This window comes from Schistocerca cancellata, chromosome 11 (genome assembly GCF_023864275.1).
Source record: "Schistocerca cancellata isolate TAMUIC-IGC-003103 chromosome 11, iqSchCanc2.1, whole genome shotgun sequence".
NCBI lineage: Eukaryota > Metazoa > Arthropoda > Insecta > Orthoptera > Acrididae > Schistocerca > Schistocerca cancellata.
Window position 1 is genome coordinate 122269634 of NC_064636.1, and position 23723 is coordinate 122293356.

Here is a 23723-nt window from a genome sequence, read left to right on the forward strand (position 1 = left end):
CGGTTGGAGCAACCGCCGCAGTGATAAATTATAGTTTCGGTCTGAGGATATATTGTATATGATGAATAATCATACGATAGTGAGCGAGTGCAAAATAGGAATAATCGTGTGGGTTCATATTTTTCTTGGTTTCTGTTGGCTACTCAAACTTGGCCATGTGGGTTGAACAGCATTGAAGTGATGTTTCTTGTGCACCCCAATAATGAGTTGATTTGTTGGTAATGTTGTGCGTTAAGTAAAATACACATGCCACTAGGAAAAGTATCGGATTTTAATGCCCACTGATTTGATAAATATTTGCGAAATACTCTTCCACCCTGACCTAGTTTTGCTTGTATTGTCTTTGCGGAACTTGTTCTGAGTAATCTATAGTAACTGAATGTAATAACCGAGGGTATAGGTATAATTGTGCGGTTGTATAGAATTACATTGTAGGCAGGTCTGCGCTCCTCTGTCCCATTCCATAATTACGTGGCGAAACTGAACCATGTCAGCCTGAGACCGGTTATGATGATGTACATTGCAAGAGAAACAGGACTAGTTGTTGAAATACCATCGGTAATGAATAAATATCAATTAATCTCTACCCTCGACTGATTATTTACTCCTTCCATCATAAAGAATAGGTGGCAGTCACTACCACAGTCGATTTCTGGGTCATGAAAGCAAATAAAAGCTATATAATGCCTATTAATCCCTGTATAGGTGCCTTCTGTAGTGGTTCAAAAAACGCGTTATCCGTTGCGTTCAAATTTCTACCGGTTCGTTGAAACCTTCCACTAGAAATTATTAATACCCAGCAATAACTCGCACTGGCCAGTAATTTGGTGGACCACACGAATTTAAGAAACCATTTACTGCAGACGGTAGCTTGCAGGAGCGGTAGGACATGTCAAAGCGATGGTAATCTACCTACTTAGGTGGACTTATACAACCACCACTACTGGAAGGTTACGTTGCAATTTGTACATACTTGTGTATTACTCGTACGTAAACTCATACTGGCCATTACTATGTACTTGGTTTTCATTTTAGCGATCCACTATCACCAATAAAGCGATGCATAAAAATGAATAAAAATACACACGAAAGAAGAAACATGAAAAGATGTACATAGAAACACATATGTGCTCATTAGAGAGCCGTCTTCCCACTGGAAATTCATTTTATTGAATAACTTTGCTTGTAAAAAGATAAATAGACACCTTTGGTTTCAATAGTATGAACAATTTATAGTGCCTAAAACTGAAAAACTATATGCTTTCGTAACATGAAATGTCATGTTCTACAACTTTGATTACGATTTCCATTTGGAGTAGGCATTTTTGAGTTACAGGAGTTGAAGACGATTTTTTAGACAAGTTGCTAAAAAAGAACGAACTTTGACAACTTACTGCAGCCAGATGGCTACACCGATATTGGCATTTACGTAATAATTCGATGCAAAATTTAATGCTCCTTCATTTTGCTAGTAGTGAAATTCTGAGTAGGATGCATTTACTACAAACTATTTCACATACAGCACTATTAACTTAAGAAAACTCTCAGACATGCACTTTTGTTCATGTTGATATGCTCTGAAGTTAGGGATGAGGGATTCTCTGAATGCTAAAATTGTGTAAAGCATTGCTTTATTTAAATTTGTTTAAAATCTGGTAGATGGTCCCTTAAGACAGTATTAAGTTGACGAATCATACATTCCACTTCAAGCCATGAGAGTCTCTGTTTTCGTTAGTAGTATTATTTTTAAAATTTAGTAAGTACAGCATATATTTTTCGCAATATTGTATTAGTTGAAGCTTTGTTATATAGCCGATTGTGTGAACAATGTTTTTTTTTTTTTTTTTTAAAGTTTGTGTGATCATAGTATCCATAAATACTGTAGAATTATTTGTAGATTTCGAAACCATACTTGCAACTATGAAAATATTAATAAAAAACACGCAGTTTCCCGTACAACTTTCATGAAACAGCGAGGTGGCGCAGTTATAGCACAATGAACTCGCATTCCGGAGGACCACGGTTCAAACCCGAGTCCAGGCTTCCTGATGGGGTTTTCAGTGACTTCCCTAAATCGCACGGCCGACTTCCTTCAGCAACGGGACCGATGACCTCACTGTTTGGTCCCCTCCCCCAAATTAACCAACAAACGACTTTAATTTTTTCCTAGCAGATATGCAGCTCTGATTCCAAGAATGTTAGAACGACCTCCTTGGTAGGTTCCTTCTTCCGCATTGATTGACTTTGACCACAGCAGCAGACGACTGTAGAGTTTAGTAGTTCGTGTCATGCGTTTGTACGGTATTGTGTTGCGTTTTCTGTGTAATATGTAAGTGATTTGATGGTGGAGACAGGAAATCACGGAAAGACACACATTGAGTGTGGTACTAAGTCAATACTTAATCTTTATTATCATTACAGCTAACTGCGTCGAATGAAGTAGTTTGCCAATGCCTTGTAATGCTGCTATAGTAACTGTTCGTACAATTATAATATTAGTTTAATTTAATTTATTGGGCACATTTGAACGATAAGTTTGTTCCACATTTAATTCTTGTATCATCCTTGGCGCTTCTGGTTATGGTTTGAGATAGCCTTAGAATTTGGTAAGTAATTATTTCAGGTTATGTGTATCAGAACCAAACACTTGTTATTTTCAGTGAGCTTGTGCTTCCGCATTGCGAGCAGGAGGTGACTGGTGTTTAGACAAACATATTAGCGCACATTACGTACCTGTGCTGTTCGGCAATTACGAAGAATACCAAATCGACGCGTGGATATGTAATGTGCTTACTGTTTTCGTTCTGTCCGATAAAATTGCTGAATGTTTCCCGTGATTTAGCAAAAGAACCGCCAGATATTTTGATGTGTTGTCTGTAATTACGGGAAAAGTGTCTATATGCTGTGGTGGTTAGAGAAAGTGAAGGTCAATGTGCAATACTTTGTGATTGACGAAAAAAGACCCTCATGAAGTTCACACACACGCTGCATTCATATTGTCATATTTACTTGTGTTGTGCATGCGAAGTTCGGTAACAATATTTGTGAAGGAAGGAATAGGGACAGTAAGTGTTTACTGTAATCTGATCTGTAGTTTGCCCGGGTTGTAGCGCAAACAATCGTACTGCCGATACATCAGATTCGTTAGCATACGTTAATACAGAGTATCAGGGATTGGTTATGTTGGTATGAAAGAGAATGCTGTAGAGGGAATTCATTGTGTTGCGTTTTCCATGGATTTTCAATGTGCCTATGTGCTCCATAGTTCAGTAAATAGTGTTAACTGCTGTTTGTAGTAATGTGCACGTTTCAATCTACGGAAGCATATGGGAAATGTAATTGACTCTGTAAGGCCGAATGGGTATGTGTAATTGCCACCGACAAAAGCATCCGAAAACCGCAGAACATTGTCAGGGGTACGCTTATGAGAAAGTAATTTCACTAAGTCTTGTTAGAGGAATTTAATTGTTGTTAAATCTTGACAGTCAAGAATCATTTATTTTTCTATGCAACGTGCAGGCAGCAGTGTAGATTTTTAGTGACTGGGTAAAGATTGCAGCATTGCTCTATATTGAGTTGATAACGTTGAATGTAGATGACTGTATAAGGAAAACAGTTGTTAAAAATACATACTAAACTGGCTGAAAAAAAGAAAGTTCTGTCTGTGTGGGTGGATTTTCATGTTCTGCTTTTCTGAATACCTTGAGCAAATATGGGTTTATAGATTGATTGAAAATGCAGCCAGTATGATTGAGAAATAATTCTTTCCTGTTCTTGCATATGTTGTTAAGAACATAATTATAAACCTCTTACGTTACTCCATATATTAAGGAATTTGCAGGATACATTGTCAGGCTTCGATACAGCTCGAGACTCATTTTAATCTTTTATTCTTCATACGTAAAATTGTCTAGAGTAAATAGATTTGTCTGGTAAATTCAGTTTATCTTAGTTGCTTCACATGACAGTTCGAAATTTATGTGGAAAAAGAAAGGTAAGTCAGCTACCATATTCAGAATAAGACTGATTACCACAAGCAAATGCTACTAAGTAACAGCAGTAACTGAAAGTCATTTGTTTCCATTGTGTGGGGGGTTTTTGTTTTCTCTCAAATTGAGTTTTGTTTTCCATTAATGACACTGAGGCTTCAGAGTCCCCATAACCAGCAAGTTGTAAATCAGTTAATTTTGTCAGGTTCTTTGTCCCTCAGCCATTTTTAAATTTTTCATATGCATCAACTCACTTGCTGCAGCCAGAAAATACTGCCAGTGCACTATGTCGAATAATAACAATGTAAACATATCACTTTGGCTTTCTTGTTTTTCAGTGCCTTAGGAGGGCCATCATGGACTACAAGGGAACTAGTTGGGTGAAAAAAGAGAAGAATGAAATATATGCTGAACCAGAATCCTTGGTAAATAGCTTTTTGTATTTTTTACCATTGTTTCATTAATTTTTTTGTGCAGTGGGGTGTGTAAACAAGCAGATTACATGTCCTGTTGTATGTCAGATGAAAAATTTGGTATTGGCTGTTGGTTTTGCTTCTTGACCAAACGAAGTTGTGACTGTTGGCTGTGCAACATATTTGCAATGGATTGGTGTCTTGTAGTATATGATGCCGCTCTCTAATATTTAATATGTTTAAAAATTTCTGCAGCTTATTGTTAGTGTGATGTTGGCATTCCAGTAGTCAATGATCACATGTTTACTGTCTACTAGGAAATTGTCAAATGTTCTTGAGTTGTGAGGTTAGCAATCACTTGTTACAAATTAATTTCCTGCTTTGAGATTTAGTTCAGTGTGTTGTTAATGTATAGATTTGTTCCTGTTTTAGAAAGAGGTATTTTTAATGGATATGATAAAGTAATATACAATTGGACTCCACTTGCTAGAGTGCAGATGATTTAGCTACTACTGTAGGTCAGTTGTATGGTTTGCTGGACGAATTGATCATATGCTATATTTGTGGTCAATTTTTAAGTTGACCAGAGTTGCTTTCTCAGACAAGAGGGATATATATGTGGATTTATTGCAAAGACAATATTTGGCAGTCTATTCGTCATGGTGCCTGATGGAGAAATCTAAACTCATGACCTACAATATTCTTTCCTGGTGTATAATTTTTGCGATTGTTCATTTAATTGGTTTTATACCCTCAAAGTTATTGTTAGCAATATTACCGTTCTTGATCTGTTTTTGTTTTGTCAGTAGGTATTCAGAATCTATTAAATATAGAGAAGTGGTAGGGGACCAAGAGTTGTTGAAATCGTTTGAGGAGCTTAAATACTATTAAATGAAAGAGCAGTTGATAGTGTAATGTACAACCCTAAAAAGGAAATGGTGGTAATGCTGAAAGTAAAAGGAAAAAACTAGTGTTACAGTTTTAACTACAGAATGTTGGAATGTTTGCAGTGGTCTTTAACCAGTAGATCTTCACATTACCACTCTAAATATTTAGTATCAAATAAATTACTTAAATGTTAATATAATCAGAGTTAAACTGTGTGGGCTCAGGTATGACACGTCACGTCTGTAACATACAACATATGCTTACAGGTTTGGTGATCATAAAAGAAGTAATTATAGCAGAATGTCACTGTCAGCTTCAGGCAAATTAAAACATGCTGAAGTTACTGTTAGAGCTCACTCCTTGATTAAGTTTTTCTGAGATTAGCAGGATTTTCAATTTTCCAGTGTGTGGCCATCAACATTTTATGGAAAATTCACTCATCGAGCTGGTTTTGAAAATATATCCTTCATTTCTTTCTTCATCAAAGAGCTGTAATTTCGTTTATGTAGCTAGATCAAAACAATCCGGTGACACTGTTAAGATGTCATTTGCTCTGAATCATTCATCTTGAGAGTTTCTCTAGAAGCAGTGAAAACACAAATGTACACTCACGCTAGACAATGTCATGTTATAAAAGTAGCCTTATCAGGTTTTTGTTAGCGTCAGCTGCCAAAGTCTGCGTCAAGTAGGACCTTCTTCCCCCTCCCCCCCCCCCCCCACCACCACCAAAAGAAGAAAACCTTTGTGCTTCGAATTTCTCACTTACCTTTCTTTCTATGAACTTGGTGTGTGTAGTGTCGTGCTCATATTCAGGTTGTTCATTCTTCTAGTGGTATTGTAGTTCATGCATTGATATCAAAATGTCAGCAGTTGGTAAACGCAAGTAGTTGTAGATACAGCACACATGCCTTTGCTGTACCAATCTTCTTATCACTTCTTTTTGGAAGAACTACGGAAGTGAGGACTATATTGCACCTTCATATCATGTGTTACATCTGTATTGTAAACGTATCTGTTTTTCCATTAGCTCAAAGCTGTGTAACTGAGCAATTGCTGTTCAAGCTTTTCATGTGAGGTTGTATCTGAACTGGTCCAATGGTGACAAGCAAAACTTAGTTGCCTCAGTTGTGTTTTCCAAAGAACAGAGAAATTAAAATGAAACACGGGAAATCTCAGGATAGAGTAATGATATACAAAGCATGCGTTCCAACTCAACACAATGAGGAGACCTTAGGTTGCAGGTAGGTAGAATGAATTGACTGCTAAATATTTAAGCTGTTGGACAAAGTAATTCATATGAAATACAGAACAACACTAGGCCATGAACACATCTAATGTGAGTAGAAATCTGTTGGAGTGAGAGGTAAAGAGCTACTGTGGGGTGGGAAGTGAGGGATAGCAGGGTAGGGGTGGAGGTGATGCTGTGCTGCCTGTGGTATTGGTCAAGGACATAGGGGGGACAGAATAGGGCTGCTAGGTGCAGTGTTGGGAGGCTGTGTGGGGCATGGGGGGGGGGGGGGTGGAGTTGTGGGATAGGTGTGTGCAGTGCTAGAATGAGAGCAGGGTAGGGAATAGGTGGGGTGGAGCATACAGACTAGTGAACGTTGAGGCTTATGGGGATGACTGATATGTTGTACGAAGAGTTTCCATTTGCACGATTTAGAAAAGCTGCGTTTTTTTAATGTGCTCCCAAAGATGTAATCTTTGCTCATCTTCAACCTACCCTGCCACAAGACACCAATCATTTCCTTCACTGAGCTCCACAGTTCGTGCTCCTTTACAATTTGGCACCCTGCTCATCATTGTCAGTGCTATCACCCTCTAGGATTACATCCCCCCACACCCATGGCTTTCTGTTACTGAACAGTACCTTTCCCAGTGTCTGACTCTCTCCTAACCTACAGCCCCTTCCTGGTCGCCATGACCAACTAGATTCTCACCCACAATTCTCCATTGAAGGCACTGCCTACAAACAAATCTACAGCACATCAAAGGGCATTTGTATGGCACCATGTTCTGCCAGTTCATTCATATGCCACCTAGCGGATTCCTTTCTAACCATCCAGAATCACAAACCCTTCACCAGATCAAGATTCGTTGATGACATTTTTATGATTTTATTGGTTTGTTACTTGAACCTGATCTGATTAGGTCCATCAGGCCCTCTATTAAATTGGACCACAGTTTCACAAATACTGCACCCTTTTTGTATCATATTTTCCTGAAACTAAGTTTTAATATGACAAATAGTATTACAATGATTTGGGTGTCTCAATTAGCAATGTCAGTGAATAATACTACGAACTAAAAGTTAATACTGGCAGTACTTCTACTACTGCAGTTGATACCACTAGTAGTGCTAGTAGTGGTGGTGATAAAAGAATTTGGAATGCAAGGTAGATTTTTTTCTGATACAGTGTGTTATGGGGAAAGGAAATGTAAGGAGACTCCACCAGCTAAGAATATTGGGAAACAATGTGATTGCAAGGAATATACTAAGGGTTACACTGAGGCCTCCACAGCCTAAAATTTCCTTTAGAGCGTTATCCCAGAAACAGATCTCCCATGCCTTGTCTTGTCAGTCACAAATACAGAAATGTCCAATTTCACCCATCTACTTTGATCCATGATGTCACAAATATGGCAGAAGCAACCATACACTATGACTCCAATATGGCGCCTATGACATCATTACGTAAACATGACCACTAACACGAAAATACAATTAAAAACCCAAATACACACAGACACACAGACACACAGACACACAGACACACACACACACACACACACACACACACACACACACAGACACAGACACACAGACACTCACACACTCTACACTGCTGTGCACTTATTTTCCCTTTCTCAGTTTCTCTCCTCCCCTTCCCCTCCCACAGTACAGCTTCCCAAAACTGCCGTTAGCAACCCATACTGTCTCTGCCACATCCTTGCATGGTGTCACAGAGAACACATTATCTTCCCCCCACCCCTCCTCCCACCTTTACATTGCTATCCCTCTCTCCCTGCCCCGTGCCGCCTCATACCTCACAACCCACCGTAACAGATAGTTGCTCATGCCAAAAGCAGATGGTCATGTCTCAGTTCTTGGAGACAGTGGCTCTGTGTGTGTGTGTGTGTGTATGTGTGTGTGTGTGTGTGTGTGTGTGTGTATATTTTCTATTTCAGAAGAAGGGCTTTGTCCAGAATCTCAATTTTTTAATACTCTTTCATTGTACATGTCTGTGAGTCAGTATAGAAAGTAAAAGTGCCAAATTTCATGGTGATGGGAAAGTGAACTGGGAAAAACACAACAACCAAATCTGGAAGAAAAGTCCTCAAGATTGTTGTACCTTATGTGTAAACTGAGAGTAGTGTTTGGTTGTAACACACTCTGTATGTCATATTTTGGTCCCTTTGTCAGATACATGTTTATTTCGCTGATATCAGTGGCATAAAAAAATCTGTGGAATATGCTAGGCAAAACATATAGCGGTGCCTGTATTTGTTTACCAGGCTTAGAATACTAATAGTTTTTGATATCTGGATGACTCTGCTGTTGGCATCAGGAAGAATGGTAAGAAATGTGTTGCCAGGACAGTTTACAAACAAGATACTGTAAGTAATGCAAACATCCACATCCCAAGGCATGGGCTAGCAAGAACAGGAAACTCTCACAAAGTGAATGACCTCAAAAGTTTTATTTATTATTCCCTCCCTGCTTCATCCACATAATTTTAAAATTTCAAAATAAAACTATGATTTGCTAATAGAAAATCCATGTTACAATTAGTTGTATGGTGTGGGTATTGTTGATTTCAATATTAAAGATTCTGGTTGTACCCACTGATTTCGCTACACTATTGTTTGTTTATATGATGAAGCACATTTCATATAAAATAGTTAACGATAAGTAAATAAAGATTATGGGAGTAGGAAATATGATTCAAAGTAGCAGCATAGGAAAATGAAGTGCAAGATGCTAATAAATTTTCAAATTTCTTGTCACTGATCATTCATATAACTTTTAGATCACTACCATTGAAATGCACCTTACTGACTGTCACTGAGAAGGCCACTCTGAAAAGAATGAGTCATTTATTCTTTGGAATTGTCATAGACTTAAAATATGTGATAATGTTTTGTAATATATCTAAAATTGTCTTCTTAAAAGAACTCCTGGCAGATTTTTTAAATGGATGAGCAAGTGAACCAACAGGTAATTCTAGAATTTTTGTGACTGTATGAAATTAAACAGTGTTATGTTATGGCTCAATTTTGGTGAATATAATATAGATTGGCTTTATGCACTTGCCCATGCTAGACTACCCTCCACAGATCTCTTAATCTCTGATGACAGTCACCTCCTACATCCATTTGAACTTGCTTCTTGTCTTCAAGCCATAGTATCCCTCTACACTTTTAACCCTCACATATCCCTCCATTACCAACTTGACTATCCCTAAAGGCCTCAGAATTTGTGCTGTTAACAGGTTCCTTGTGTTAGTGAAATTGGTCCCTATGTTCCTCCCTCATTTGGTGTTTCGTTTACCCATCAAATCTTCAGCATTCTTCTGTATCACATTTCAGATGCTTCCATTCTCATCTTGTCTGAATTGCCTATCATTTATGTTTGACTTCCATACAGGGCTGCACTGCAAATATCTTCAGAAAAGACTTCCTAACACTTAAATTTATGTTAGATGTGAACAGTCCTCTTTATTAGGCACATGTTCATTAATATTGCTAGTCTTCACTTTATTTCTTTCTTACTTCGGCCATTGTCAGTTACTTTGATGCCCAAATAGCAAAAGTTGTCTACTACTTTTACTGTCTCATTTTCTAGTCGAAACTCAACATTGCCTCATTTATTTCAGCTAGATTCCATTGCTTTTATTGATGTATGTCACACAATCTCCTTTAGTGATGATATCCAATTTTGCTATTCTGAGTTTTACCTCCCACACATCCCTCCATTGACAGTTTCAAGATGCCTGTTTGGTTTAATAGAATTACATTGTCATTGGTAAACACACAGTTTGCTTTACTTTCTTCCAGATTTCCTTCGTGTCTTTGTCGTACAGAGTGCATATCAGATCTAGGCTACAAGCCTGTCTCATTTCCTACTCAATGCTTCCATTTCATGTCTTTAAAGTCTTACAACCGGTGCCTGGTTTCTGTGAAAGTTGCAAGCAAACTTTTGCTTCCTGTCTATTTATTCGGCTGCTGCCCAAATTCCAAAGAGTGCAGTCAACTCCACATTCTCAAAAGCATTTCAGTAAATCTGCAAAAGCTGTAAACGCAATTTTTGTTTTCATTTAGCTCATCTTCTAAGGTAAGCCATAGTATCAGTATTGCCTTGTTTTACATGTTTCTGGTACCCAAAGTGATCTTATGTAAGGTTAACCCTGTAAAAGCTTTTCCATTCTTGCAAGCATGTCATATTAATATGATAATATTCACACCTGTTAGCACCTGCCTTTCTTCAAATTTGAATTATTACATTCTGGTTGATGTATGACTGTACGTCAACTATCTCATATCTTGCACAAAAGTGGAATAATTTTGTCATGGATGGCTTTCCCATGTATCCCAATAATTCTGAGGGAATGTCATAAACTGCAATGGCCTTGTTAGTACTTTGTTCTTTCAGTGCTGTATCAAATTTTGGTCATATTATGATATTTCCAGTCTTGTCTACAACTACTTCCTTTCCCCTTTCTTGCACAAGTTTGTTCCCCTTTGCCTTACAACCATTCTTGTTTAGCCATATTTCATGTTCTGTCAACATCATTCCAGTAATGTCTGTATTCCCTTTTGTCTGCTTAAATAGCTACATGTTTCTCATCAATTAAATTCAGTATCTCGTGAGTTGTGAAGGTATTCCGACTAGGCCTTACTTTTTACCTATGTTTCCTCCTGCCTTCACTGTTTCATCTCAAAGCTGCCTATTCATCACCCAGTGTATACTTACCCTCTATTTATCACTTGTTGCCTAATGCTCATTTTCAAACCATCAATGAGTTTTGGTTCATGCAAGTTTATCCAAATCCCATGTACTTAAATTCTACGTTTACCATTTATTCAACGTTACTCTGCAGTTAATAAAAACAATTCTAGCCAGAGTCCACAGCTAGCACTGGAAATGTTTTGTAGTTTACATTCCTGTTTCGAAATCTTTGTTTTTGACATTACGTAATCTGTTTGAAACCTTTTGGTTTCTCCAGGTTATTCCACATAAACAAGCTTCTTTCATGATACTTGAAAAAAGTGTTTGTAGTGACTAATTCATGCAATGTGCAAAATTCTACCAGACAGCTTCCCCCTTTCAGTCATTTGTGCCATTGGATGTTCTCTTAACTATTTTACATCCTGTTCCTACTATTGAATTTCATTACCTTCTAGAATTGGCTGTCATCTTCTTTACCTATTGAATAATTACTCATCAAACTTTTTCCTATTCCATTCTTCTGCTGGTCTGGTTGCCATACAAATATCTACCACAGTTGTATTTTCTTCATGCCTATATCAGCTATGGTAATTCAGTGACTTTGCTGTTGACAATAGCTTACTCATGTGCCTATTTTCTTGCTCATTACTAGGGCTCTCCCTGCATGACCCCTATTTGATTTTTTGTTGATAATCCTGTACTGGCCTGACCAGAAGTCCTGTCCTTTCTGCCACTGCACTTCAGTTCCTACAACAACTGAATACAACCTATCAATTTTTCCTATTTAAAGTCTCTAACCTTCCTAGGCTGTTGTTGTTGTCTTCAGTCCAGAGGCTGGTTTCGTGCAACTCGCCATACTACCCTATCCTGTGGAAGTTTCTTCATCTCAAAGTATGTACTGCAGTGTACGTCCTTCTGAATCTGCTTGGTGTATTCATCTCTTGGTCTCTCTCTTTGACTTTTACCCTCCACACTGCCCTCCTGATGCCTCAGAACATGTCCTACCAACCGATCCCTTCTTCTAGTCAAGTTGTGCCATAAATTCATCATCTCCCCAATTCTATTCAGTACCTCCTCATTACTCATTAGTTACATGATCTACCCATCTAGTCTTCAGCAGCACCACATTTCAATATCTTCTATTCTCTTGCGCGCGCACACACACACACACACACACACACACACACACACACACACACACACACACACACACACACACACGCGCGCATGCACGTGCAGAGTGCTGAGACCACACTGCCAAGCTGTGGTCTCAGCTCTCTGAGACTGCGATCATGTGAGTGTGCGAGCGTGCGTGCGAGGGTGCACATGTCTACTGCTGACAAAGGCCTTAATGGCCGAAAGCCTTAATTGTGTGAATCTTTTTATTGTGCCTATTACGACTCATCATCTCTGCTATATGGTGGGTAGCAACTTTCCTTCTCTGGTATTGTTACATTCCATCCTGGATTTTCCATTGTTTGATGTTTGCTTCTATTCTCTTCCTGTTTAAACTGTTTGTCGTCCGTGTCCTCCACTTACATACAAGACTGCACTCCATACAAATACTTTCAGAAAAGACTTCCGGACACTTAAATCTATACTTGATGTTAACAAATGTGTCTTCTCAAGAAAAGCATTACTTGCCATTACCACCCTACATTTTATATCTTGTCTACTTTGACCATCATCAGTTATTTTGCTCCCCAAATAGGAAAACTGATGTACTACTTTGTGTTTCATTTCCTAATCTTAATCCCTCAGCATCACTGATTTAATTAGACTTCATTCCATTATCCTTATTTTGCTTTTGTTGATGTTCATCTTATATTCTCCTTTCAATACACTGTTCTTTCTGTTCAACTGTTCTTCCAGGTACTTCACTGTCTCTGAAGAATTACAATGTCATCGGCAAACCTCAAAGTCTTTATTTCTTCTCCATGGATTTCAATTTCTGCTTCTAATTTTTCTTTTGTTTTCTGAACTGCTTGCTCAGTATAGATTCAATACCATCAGGGATAGGCTACAACCCTGTCTCACTCCCTTCCCAACCACTCTTTCCCTTTCATGCCCTTCGACTCTTATAACTGCCATCTGGTTACTGTAAAAATTGTCAATAGCCTTTTGTTCCCTGTGTTTGGCCTCTGAAACCTTCAGAATTTGGTAGAGAGTATTCAAGTCAACATTGTCAAAAGGTTTCTCTAAGTCTACAAATGCTGTAAACATAGGTTTGCCTTTCCTTAATCTCTGTTCTAAGACAGGTTGTAGGGTCAGTATTGCCTCATGTTTTCAAACATTTCTATGGAATCCAAACTGATTTTTCCCAAGGTCAGTTTATACCGGTTTTTCCATTCATGTGTAATGTATTCGTGTTAGTATTTTGCAGCCATGACTTACCAAACTGATAGTTTGGTAATTTTCACGTCTGTCAACACCTTCTTTTTTTGGGATTGGAATTATTATATTCTTCTTGAAGTGTGAGGGTATTTCACCAATCGCTTACATCCTACTCACCACATGGTAGAGTTCTGTCAGGTCTGGCTCTTCGAAGGCTATCAGTAGTTCTAATGGAATGTTGTATACTTGCAGGACCTTGTTTCGACTCGGGTCTTTCATGGCTTTGTCAAACTTGTCACACAGTATCATTTCTCCCATTTCATCTTTATCTACATCCTGCTCTAATTCCATATATTGCCCTCCAGTACATCACCCTTCTATAGACACTCTATATAATCCTTCCACATTTCTGCTTTCTCCTCTTTGCTTAGAAGTGGTTTTCCGTCTGAGCTCTTGATATTCATCCAAGTGCTTTTCTTTTCTCTAAAGGTCTCTTTAATTTTCTTGTAGGCAGTATCTATCTTACCCCCAATTGATACATACTTACCCTACTAAGGTATGAAATACTCCACACTCAGACATATAGAGTGGCTGTCCTGCTTTTCCTGATAACATCCCACTTAGTAGCCTCTACCTGTAGATCTGAATGGGGGATTATTTTACCTCCAGAATATTTTGCCTAAGATAATTTTGTACAGTAGAGCTGCATGCTCTTGAGAAGAAAAAAACAAACGTAGCTGCAGTTTCCCTTTGCTTTCATCCACTTGCAGTATTGGCACAGGAAGTTGGTTAATGCTACAAGGCCAGGTCAGTTGATCATACAGACCATTGCTCCTGCAACTGCTGAAAAGGCTTTTGCCTCTCTTGAGGAACCATGTGTTATCTTGATTTCTCCTCAGATAATACTTATTTGTGTTTGCACCTATCTGTTTTCAGTATTGTTGACATGCCAGCAACACTACCTTGGCAGTGTCCATGGTTCATTTGGGGTGGGGGCTATGCACTATTGTTTAAAGTGCTGTCTTGGAGCAGAAGAAACAGTCTTAGCATGTATATTTGTAGAATTACTTCGTTATCTGTATGAACACAAATAACAATTCTGTGAGACTGCGTTGGTACACATACAAACCCACAGATGAAAACTGTTGCTATGTCTCAGATTTGAGGCTGTAACTCCTGGTTTCAGGATCAGTTACTTTAACAGTTATCCTAACCAAGCATGCCTCCAGGGCTGCCAAGGGGATGTCACTTGCGTGTCCTCATAGAGTATCATCGTAGGTTCAGGATTTTAAGGTCAGCGACCAGCCAATACTTTTGTAAAGCAGTATGACACAGTTCTCCACAGAAGTAGAAACAAGAAATGCATTTGGTAGTTGGGTGATTTGTAAGTGCTGGTAAGTATAAAAAATTTATTATACAGTTGTCTGTAGATGAGTGCATAGGATAACAATATAATAATCATAAAATTGGTGGTTCAGATAACATTGATTGCTACCAGTTCTTTTAGTTTTATTTACATTCCATATGTAAAACAAATGGTAATTTTAATTCATGCTGAACCATACTTTATTAAAAAGTTATTTTTAATTATAAGTTACATACAAATGCAAGTATTGTTGAAAAATTACGATTTGGTACAAAAATGGAGAGCATCAAATTGAAAATAAAGAAATCTCGCAGAGATGTATCAAAATTTTTGTTTTAATATGTTGAATGTTGAAAAAAATGTAATTTTTACTAAACAATTACAACTCAGTATTTGTTAAATTTGAGAGTTGTTAGTAGACATGAAATTTTTCAAAAATTAGTAGTTCAGACTAGAAGATTCGAACCAGCAGCTTTTTCGTTAAGGCACTTTTGTGCTATAGTCTCAATTACCAGCAATTGTGTTAATAATTAGGAAATATTTTTTAGTTGACAGCACTCAGAAATCTTCCGATCATCAAAGTCAAATTTTTGTAATTCTTTGGTAACTGCATAGTGCTGGTTTAGGAAATTGATGTTCCAGCACTAAACTCCAAATACTCTAAATCTGAAGGAAATTGAAGAGGATGATTTGCAAGATACCATTTTCAGTCAAGTTCTTATTATTGCAGGGATGTGTCCATAATGGTTAAGGTGACAGCCCATAAAATGCAAGAAATCCATCAGTGCAGCCAAAATAAATTTGTACGTCTGTTTCATAGACAATTCTCTAATATTAGGCAGTCATTGGATGAAATTGTGAATGTTTCTGATCAGCATAATTTATCTGGTATTCAAAATTGTATTGGCTGACTGCATTGCAGCAGAATTGTGAGTGAATAGAGCAACTGATTTTAATTGATCAATGACTGTACGATCCATTTTTATTCTTGCAGAGGAACTGTTTTCTTTCCAAAATCATATAGGAGAACAAAATTATCTGCTGTTCAGGCCTTTAGCTCCAAACATGTTTCCTGTGCCTCTTCTTACAAACTGAAATGACCTGTGCATTTTTCTATTCCCATGAAAAGCCACTGTTCCATAAAGTAACACTTCAATTGCCATAGGTTGTTCTGCAATATCCACTTGTTTTATTTAATCTGATGGCTGCCACTTCAGGTCTAGTGGTCTACTGTGTAGAAAAAGTTTAGTTTTTCCTTCTCACTCCTGTCACCTCCTTAGTCAATTATGTATCTGTCATTTTAGTATCCATGCTGCAGCCAAAAATGTGAAATGCATTTTTATGTTCTTTAGTGGAGAAACTTTTTAAGGCAAAGCATTGTAATTATGACTTTTCTGTTACTGTCATCCATTTTGCTACCACGTGCATCATTGTCAACTTGCCTTTGTAGAGTTGTCTTTGATCCCTTTTCTAACATTTTTCTTCAGAAGTTGTGGGGTTTTCGGTTTTTGTTCCATGTTTTGCAAGATATGATCTTGCTTATAAATTAATGGAAGACTTCTTATATAGGTTGTCTTGGTGGTTCTCATATGTTCAACTTCTGGTTGGCCATGGGGATTCAGGGGATTTAGTGTCATTTGAATTTGCTGTACAGATCTCTGCTGTCATGTAACTATGTAATGTTGTTAACATTTGCAGGTCCTCACCATATTCCACAAAATTCCCCATACTGGGTGTATTGGCTGTTGCATCATGTTTGATCACCTTACAAGATTTGTTAGGCAGAAGTATGTTCCTATCTTTCAGAATTTGTTTTTAACAGTAGCAATCTGTGATGCTTCAGTAGTCCAGTGCTCATGTTCCAATCTTTGTATTTAGAGTTACACAGGCTAATATTTTGGAAAGCATGTTTTGTAGATTTTCACAGGAATTTTTGTTCTCACAGCTGTGCTTATGTCACAGGATGTGATTTTAAGATGAATGAGTTCAGATTGTCCTCTGGAAATTTAGATCTACATTTTCCATGGATTCTCTAAATTTCTTCAAGGAAATGGATGGACAGCTCCTGATAAAATGACACGGCTCATGTTGTCTATATTTGCTCAACCTAATGTCATGTTGTACTTCATTGATGTAATTTTCCTCCACATCTTTCTCCCCATCTAAAGGCATGCATCTTCAGTCATGTAGCTGAGAAGTATATATATCCTGTCACTACAGTATGATAGAGAAATTCGATTGTATACAATATTTACCAGACGATATCTTAAGCATTAATCTACTATGATGGATGGATGTTGGAACTCAAACGTTCTTTTTTTTCCACATCACATTTGACACTTTAAAATTATTTTTTCCTCACATTTGATACTTATCTTTATGCAGATTTCAAATTTCAGTAACATGCAATGAGATAAATGCAGATTTATTTCATTGTACAGTTCTTATTTTTCATGATAATAAAGCTATTACTGCCTGAATTCTGTGATGCATCTTTCTAATGGGTCCTCTATATGAAATATCAGATTTTGCAGCTAATCATTTCTAGTTTTCCTTCCAGTATTGTGTGTATAATGCCACTGTTAGTTAATGAAACTCTGGATCTTGTCTTGAATGCTTACATACTTTTCTAAGAGTACGAGGATTGCTTCTTGAATGGGTGTGAGGCTACAAATCCAAGTGTTTTGGGTTCAGTCCTAAGCATCATCTGTCACTTTTTCTCTGTGGAAAATGACAGTTTCCATTCCAGTGTGAAGCTCTAGGTCTTCATGTAACTTACTATGTCAGTGAGTTCAGAAGTTGGAGGAAGCCAGTGGCATACCACATCCAGTAAGACAATGCCTAATAGAGCACTAAGATGTTAATAACTACTTCTACTTATTCATCCATACTCCGCAGTCCACCTGATGGTGTGTGGCGGAGGGTACTTTGAGTACCTCTATTAGTTCTCCCTTCTATTCCAGTCTCGTATTGTTTGTGGAAAGAAAGATTGTCAGTATGCCTCTGTGTGGGCTCTAATCTCTCTAATATTATCCTCATGGTCTCTTCACGAGATATACATAGGAGGAAGCAACTTACTGCTTGACTCCTCCTGAAGATATGTTCTCGAAACATCAACAAAAGCCCGTACCGAGCTATTGAGCATCTCTCTTGCAGTCTTCCACTGAAGTTTATCTATCATCTCCGTAACGCTTGCGCAATTACTAAATGATCCTGTAATGAAGCGTGCTGCTCTTTGTTGGATCTTCTCTCTCTCTTCTATCAAACCTATCTGGTACAGATCCCACGCCGGTGAGCAGTATTCAAGCAGTGGGCGAACAAGTGCATTGTAACCTACTTACTTTGTTTTCGGATTGCATTTCCTTAGGATTCTTCCAATGAATCTGTCTGGCATCTGCTTTACCGACGATCAACTTTATATGATCATTCCATTTTAAATCACTCCTAATGCGTACTCCCAGATAATTTATGGAATTAACTGCTTCCAGTTGCTGACCTGCTATATTGTAGCTAAATGATAAAGGATCTTCTATGTATTCACAGCACATTTCACTTGTCTACATTAAGATTCAATTGCCATTCCCTGCACCATGCATCAATTCGTTGCAGATCCTCCTGCATTTCAGTAAAATTTTCCATTGTTACAACCTCTCGATATACTACAGCATCATCTGCAAAAAGGCTCAGTGATCTTCCCATGTTATCCACAAGGTCATTTATGTATATTGTGAATAGCAACGGTCCTACAACACTCCCCTGTGGCACACCTGAAATCGCTCTTACTTCGGAAGACTTCTCTCCATTGAGAATGACGTGATGCGTTCTGTTATCTAGGAACTCTTCAATCCAATCGCACAACTATCTCCAAGTTGTTGAAAGCTTCAATTTTACATTGGGTTTGCATTGGTTTTTGTGACATTTGAGATGTAATTTCCTGAGTACCAAAATTAGGTGTCCCACACGTAGATCTGCATTTACCTGCATATTGTCTTTACGGGTGGTTTTATAATCTAAAAAATTGGTTCTGCATATAAACTGCTACTTGTATAGTTCCTTCTTGACCATAGTGCCCTCATGGGCTTTGCAGAGGTACCCTATCATCTTCCACCGAATAACACAGGTCAGAAAATAGGGAGCTGAGATCATCATAAAATCAAAAAATATTCTTATTGGAGCCTTCACTGTGGCACAGGCAGAGGAGAGAGAGAAGTTCCAACTTTGTGTCAAACCCAAGTGATCATAAATAGTGATTGACACAAGAATATAAACATTGTTCTCAGTAAAGAAAAGAATTACAGGTTGTGAGTGGAGTTCTACGAAATGAACATGAAATTTTGTGGTGAAACAAAATTGCTTCGTAGTTAGGGATTTGGTGATTAGCCCACCAAACTCCCAGGAACATAATTTAGTTGCAGATGATAATCTATCAGTACATAGAAAGATATAGAGGATCATATATAAACTAGAAATATAGAAAAGTTAGGTAATAGTGGAAAGACATAAATTGTTATGAGATCTTGAAACATGTAGCTGAATAAAAGTACTCACTGATGATGGCAGAAAAATGCTGAAGCATTTTTGGGCATTTATAAACAGTTTCCATCACAGGTGGATCAGAAATTCCAGTAATTGTACTATACATTACTCAGACTCACCATTGGAATACCATATCTCAGATGGAACTTTGGCGAACACAAGACGTTGACATGCCTGTTATGCCCTGTACTTTTATACTCAAAACATTATTTTATTTTTCTAATCTTGTTACATAAATAACTCAAGAGTTGCTAGTATCATTTGTTGGAAAGATGATGTAGGGATATGCATCAACTTCTCCACAGTGGTATGTGTCACCACATTTCTTCATAGTGGTGTGTATCACTACACAAGGCTGCTGTGTGTCTGAGTCTCACTGTTCTGAAACTGAATTTCACAGTGAAGAGCAACCCCTCACTGCTTGGTTGGATGCTGCAGTGAGGCATTCTTCAGGCCCAAGTAAGAGTGTTGCATTGGTTTGGGTGTCCAGTCAACAGTACTCTGCACATCATGCAGCCAGCACCCTTCCTTTCCTTTTGACTGAAGACAAACCAGCAAAGTCAAGAACGCTGGAAAGCTTATGAGCCTGTGGCATCTTGACTGGAACCAGGGGGGTTCTGTCATTCCTTAGTCCTTGCCCTGGAGACCTGATAAGTGCAGGTACTTTAGATGGACATATGTTACCTTGAAATAGCTTTTATGTCCCCCCATTAATAACATAGTTCCTCAAGTCAACAACTCCTGTTGACAGGTTTATTAGCTAAACCTCACAAACAGTGCTCCACATACTTCACTAGTTTATGGTAGAAGGTAGATATTTCTATCATGTCTCAGGTCCAGTTTGTTGGCAGCCAGTGGGAGGATATTACATCATAGACAATGCACAGCTGTTAACCATCTGTCCTGCCATTAACATACAAACTAATCATTTTGTGGATGACCTTTACTTCACAGCATGCTTTTGATACATGTGGACAATTCTGTTAATGTAATTTAATCATATATGTGTGTATACAGAACACAAGTGCAACTTTGATTTTGAAATTTTATTAATTTTATCTGATATACAATCCTGGTTTTGGTGAGTGGTATTGTCTGCATAGTTGTATCTTCATGTTCTTCTGCTGCTTACAAGAGGTTCTTTTATTTGGGTGTAGAGCAGTGTTTCACTGCCTCTCTTCAAATACTATTAACAGCTTTCTCTCAGAGATGGATCAATGTTGTGACAGACTTGATGTATAGCCTACTCTGAGGTTTAGGTTAGCCTCAAAACTGACACTTTTCCCTTATTTCCTGTTTTTGTCCACAGTCCTGCTGGATACAAATCAATATCAGAAAGAAGAGTGCAAAAATAATTGATGAAAACCCAGTGTTACATTAAGTGTTACATGTTTTTTTGTTTGGCCACTGCAAACAGGCCTTTTCCCTGAACATTCACTTTGAGCCCACTCTAACATCTGATATGTCAAGGTAGTTGTTAGATTAAACACTGTGTTTGTCTCTCCATTGAATTAAAAATATGTCATTGGCTACATAAATTGGCTTTTCAGCCATCATAACTTCCCATTACAGCCTGCAACAGGTGTTACCAATATACACTTAGGGGTTGGAGAGGGGATGGCCATGAAAAAGTTGTACCAGCTTATCTTGGATGGTCATATTTTCCTTCAGGGTTGCAGATGCATAACTTCATTTCCTGTCTGAGGTTTTTTTTTAACTTTATAAATAAAAAGAACTTTGCAAAGAACTTATGTGGCTTCCATGTGCAAAATAGTAGTGAGATGCATTTTATTATCTAGCTTGCTGCATCAGTGTCTCCACATTCACACTGGGCAAAAAGAAAGTGCCATCTTCAAACTTGCAGCTGTCAAGACATGTTATTGATGCAGTCACCTACATGGTGCCATGACTCACCCTACACTACTGTCAACAGTAGTTTCCTTATTGTAGTGGTTTGTGACATTATTCCATGGTGTCAAAAGACCCCTATGTCATAATTATAATGTCATATGAACCAAATTACGTTTCATGTAATTGAAAGTTCTGCTGTCAGCCGATAGTAATGGATACATTCAAATGCCCAAATGATATTTGGAGTTTCTCATAAATGGCCAGTTCTGTTTTCTTGCAGATTCTATTTATAATATATTGATTGAAATAGGCTGAAAGGGGGCAGGAAGGACTGGAACCATCCAAAAATAAAATTAAATTAAATTCCAAAATAAAAATCAAGAAATGCTATTGTGATGTGTCAAGTGATTCGATGTGAATTCAATTTGAACAAGTCAATAGTTCTGACTTCCAATAAATATTAGTAATATCAGGTCCAATGTCTAAAAAGGAAACAAAAAGTGAATATTTGCACTACACAGTAAAAATAATTTAAATAGCAGGGTAGAGGAATAAAATTTAAAGCTAATCTAATACTATAACAGAAAGCTTAGGTTACATAAAACTAACTTTTGTTTTGTAAAATTTTATGTTTTACTTTATAAAGGAATTAGCATCTGAACCAGTATTTTCCATGTAATAAGAGAGCTTGCAGTTGATCTTTGACTTATGAATAGAATGGGGAGCTCAATAGAATTTTATTACAAGCTTGAAGCCATTGACCACATCACACTTCACCAAGCATTTTGCAGGCAATTGGCCAGTTTTTCCTACTCCTGCACACTTCAAACGCGAAAGGTTCTCTATTTGGCTTCATTCATACAGCACACAGTTCAATTTAGTAATGTTACTGGAGTTTCTCAAGTCATGCAATTGCAAATATAATAATAATAATAATAATAATAATAATAAAATCCGTGGAGGCCCGGGAGAAAAGGCCTCCGGTATGTTCTGCCAGTCGTAAAAGGCAACGAAAAGAACAAACCACTAATAGGGCTAACCCCCCTTTTAGTGTGATTACTTGGTTCAGGACAGAACTAAAGAAGCCTCGGACAAGTGCCGTCATGGTCGGGGACGACGCTTGAACCCTATGCCCGCCCACAATGGTAACGACACTGCAGCCAACTGGAAAAGGATTTAAATCCGAATAGAGGTGTTTTGCAGGATATGCTTCCTGCAACCACCCTAGAAGGAAAACAAAGACAGAGGATGAGATGGTCAGATGAAGTTAATCGACACCTCATGTTCTGTTATTACCAAGCAACAAACCTAGGAACCAACACAACTGGATACAGATCACAAGTATACACAACATTTATTACCAGATACCCGGAATTAAAATTTTTAACAGAACGACGACTAGCTGATCAGATCCGTGTAATAATCAAAAATAACAGGATACCCCAGTCAGAATTAGAAAACATCAAACAACAAGTACAACAAATACTGGAACAAAATAATGTGCAATCAGAAGAGGAAGAAAACACAGTAATGGACTCAAACATCCCAGAGCAAACAAACAAAGACCAACACGCATCAATTAAACAATCAGAGGAAAACGAAATCTTAAGACAGCCACCAGAACAAGCACAAATAGAACACGAAGAGAGACACGTGTTAGATATAGAAGAGAAATTTCAGCTGACATATATAGAATACAAAGACACAAATACAGACATTAGACCATTCTTGTATAGACCGCCAAATAACCCACAAGTCGAAACAACAATAAAAACTATCAACACAATCATACACAACAAAGTAAATGAAAACACAACTATGGAAGAGTTACAACTACTGGTTTATATAGGAGCACTCACTACACTAAATATACACACTAGGCAGAGATCAGAACAAACCAACACACAGAAGAAACCCACAAAACCAGCATGGCAACACAGGTTACAGATCAGAATAGAAAAACTGAGAAAAGACATCGGACAGTTAACACAATTGATAAGAAATGAAATATCAGACAAAAAACAAAAAAGGTTAGGTAAAATCTCACAACAAGAAGCAATAGAGCAATTAGATGAAAAAAAGCAGAAATTGCAAGCATTGGCCCAAACAACTTAGAAGATACAAAAAAAAGTGAAAATAGAAGGAAACAAAACCAAACATTCAACACAAACCAAAAGAGATTTTACCAAACAATGGATAACACACACATTAAAATAGACAATCCACCAAACATAACAGACATGGAACACTTCTGGAACAGCATATGGTCAAACCTGGTACAACATAACAGGCATGCACGGTGGATACAAGCAGAAACAGACACATACAAGATGATACCACAAATGCCTGAAGTGATAATTTTGCAACATGAAGTCACCCGAGCAATTAATTCTACA

General features: G+C 37.8%; 1 protein-coding gene across 2 annotated transcripts in view; it reads left to right on the top strand.

Annotated features, from left to right (window-relative positions):
• Positions 1-2249: 2249 nt before the first annotated feature.
• LOC126108601 (uncharacterized) overlaps positions 2250-23723 on the top strand; it is a 106404-nt gene continuing 84930 nt past the window's right edge. Inside the window, exons 1-2 of one of the 2 annotated variants that reach the window (XR_007523563.1) lie at positions 2250-2384; positions 2661-2777. Coding sequence is in view for 1 of the 2 variants with exons in the window: in XM_049913902.1 (XP_049769859.1) it covers positions 4346-4414 (69 nt within the window). In the remaining variant the exon portion in view is untranslated. Of the gene's footprint in view, positions 2385-2660; positions 2778-4327; positions 4415-23723 lie in introns of those variants that run through there. The other variant, XM_049913902.1, reaches the window with a different exon arrangement.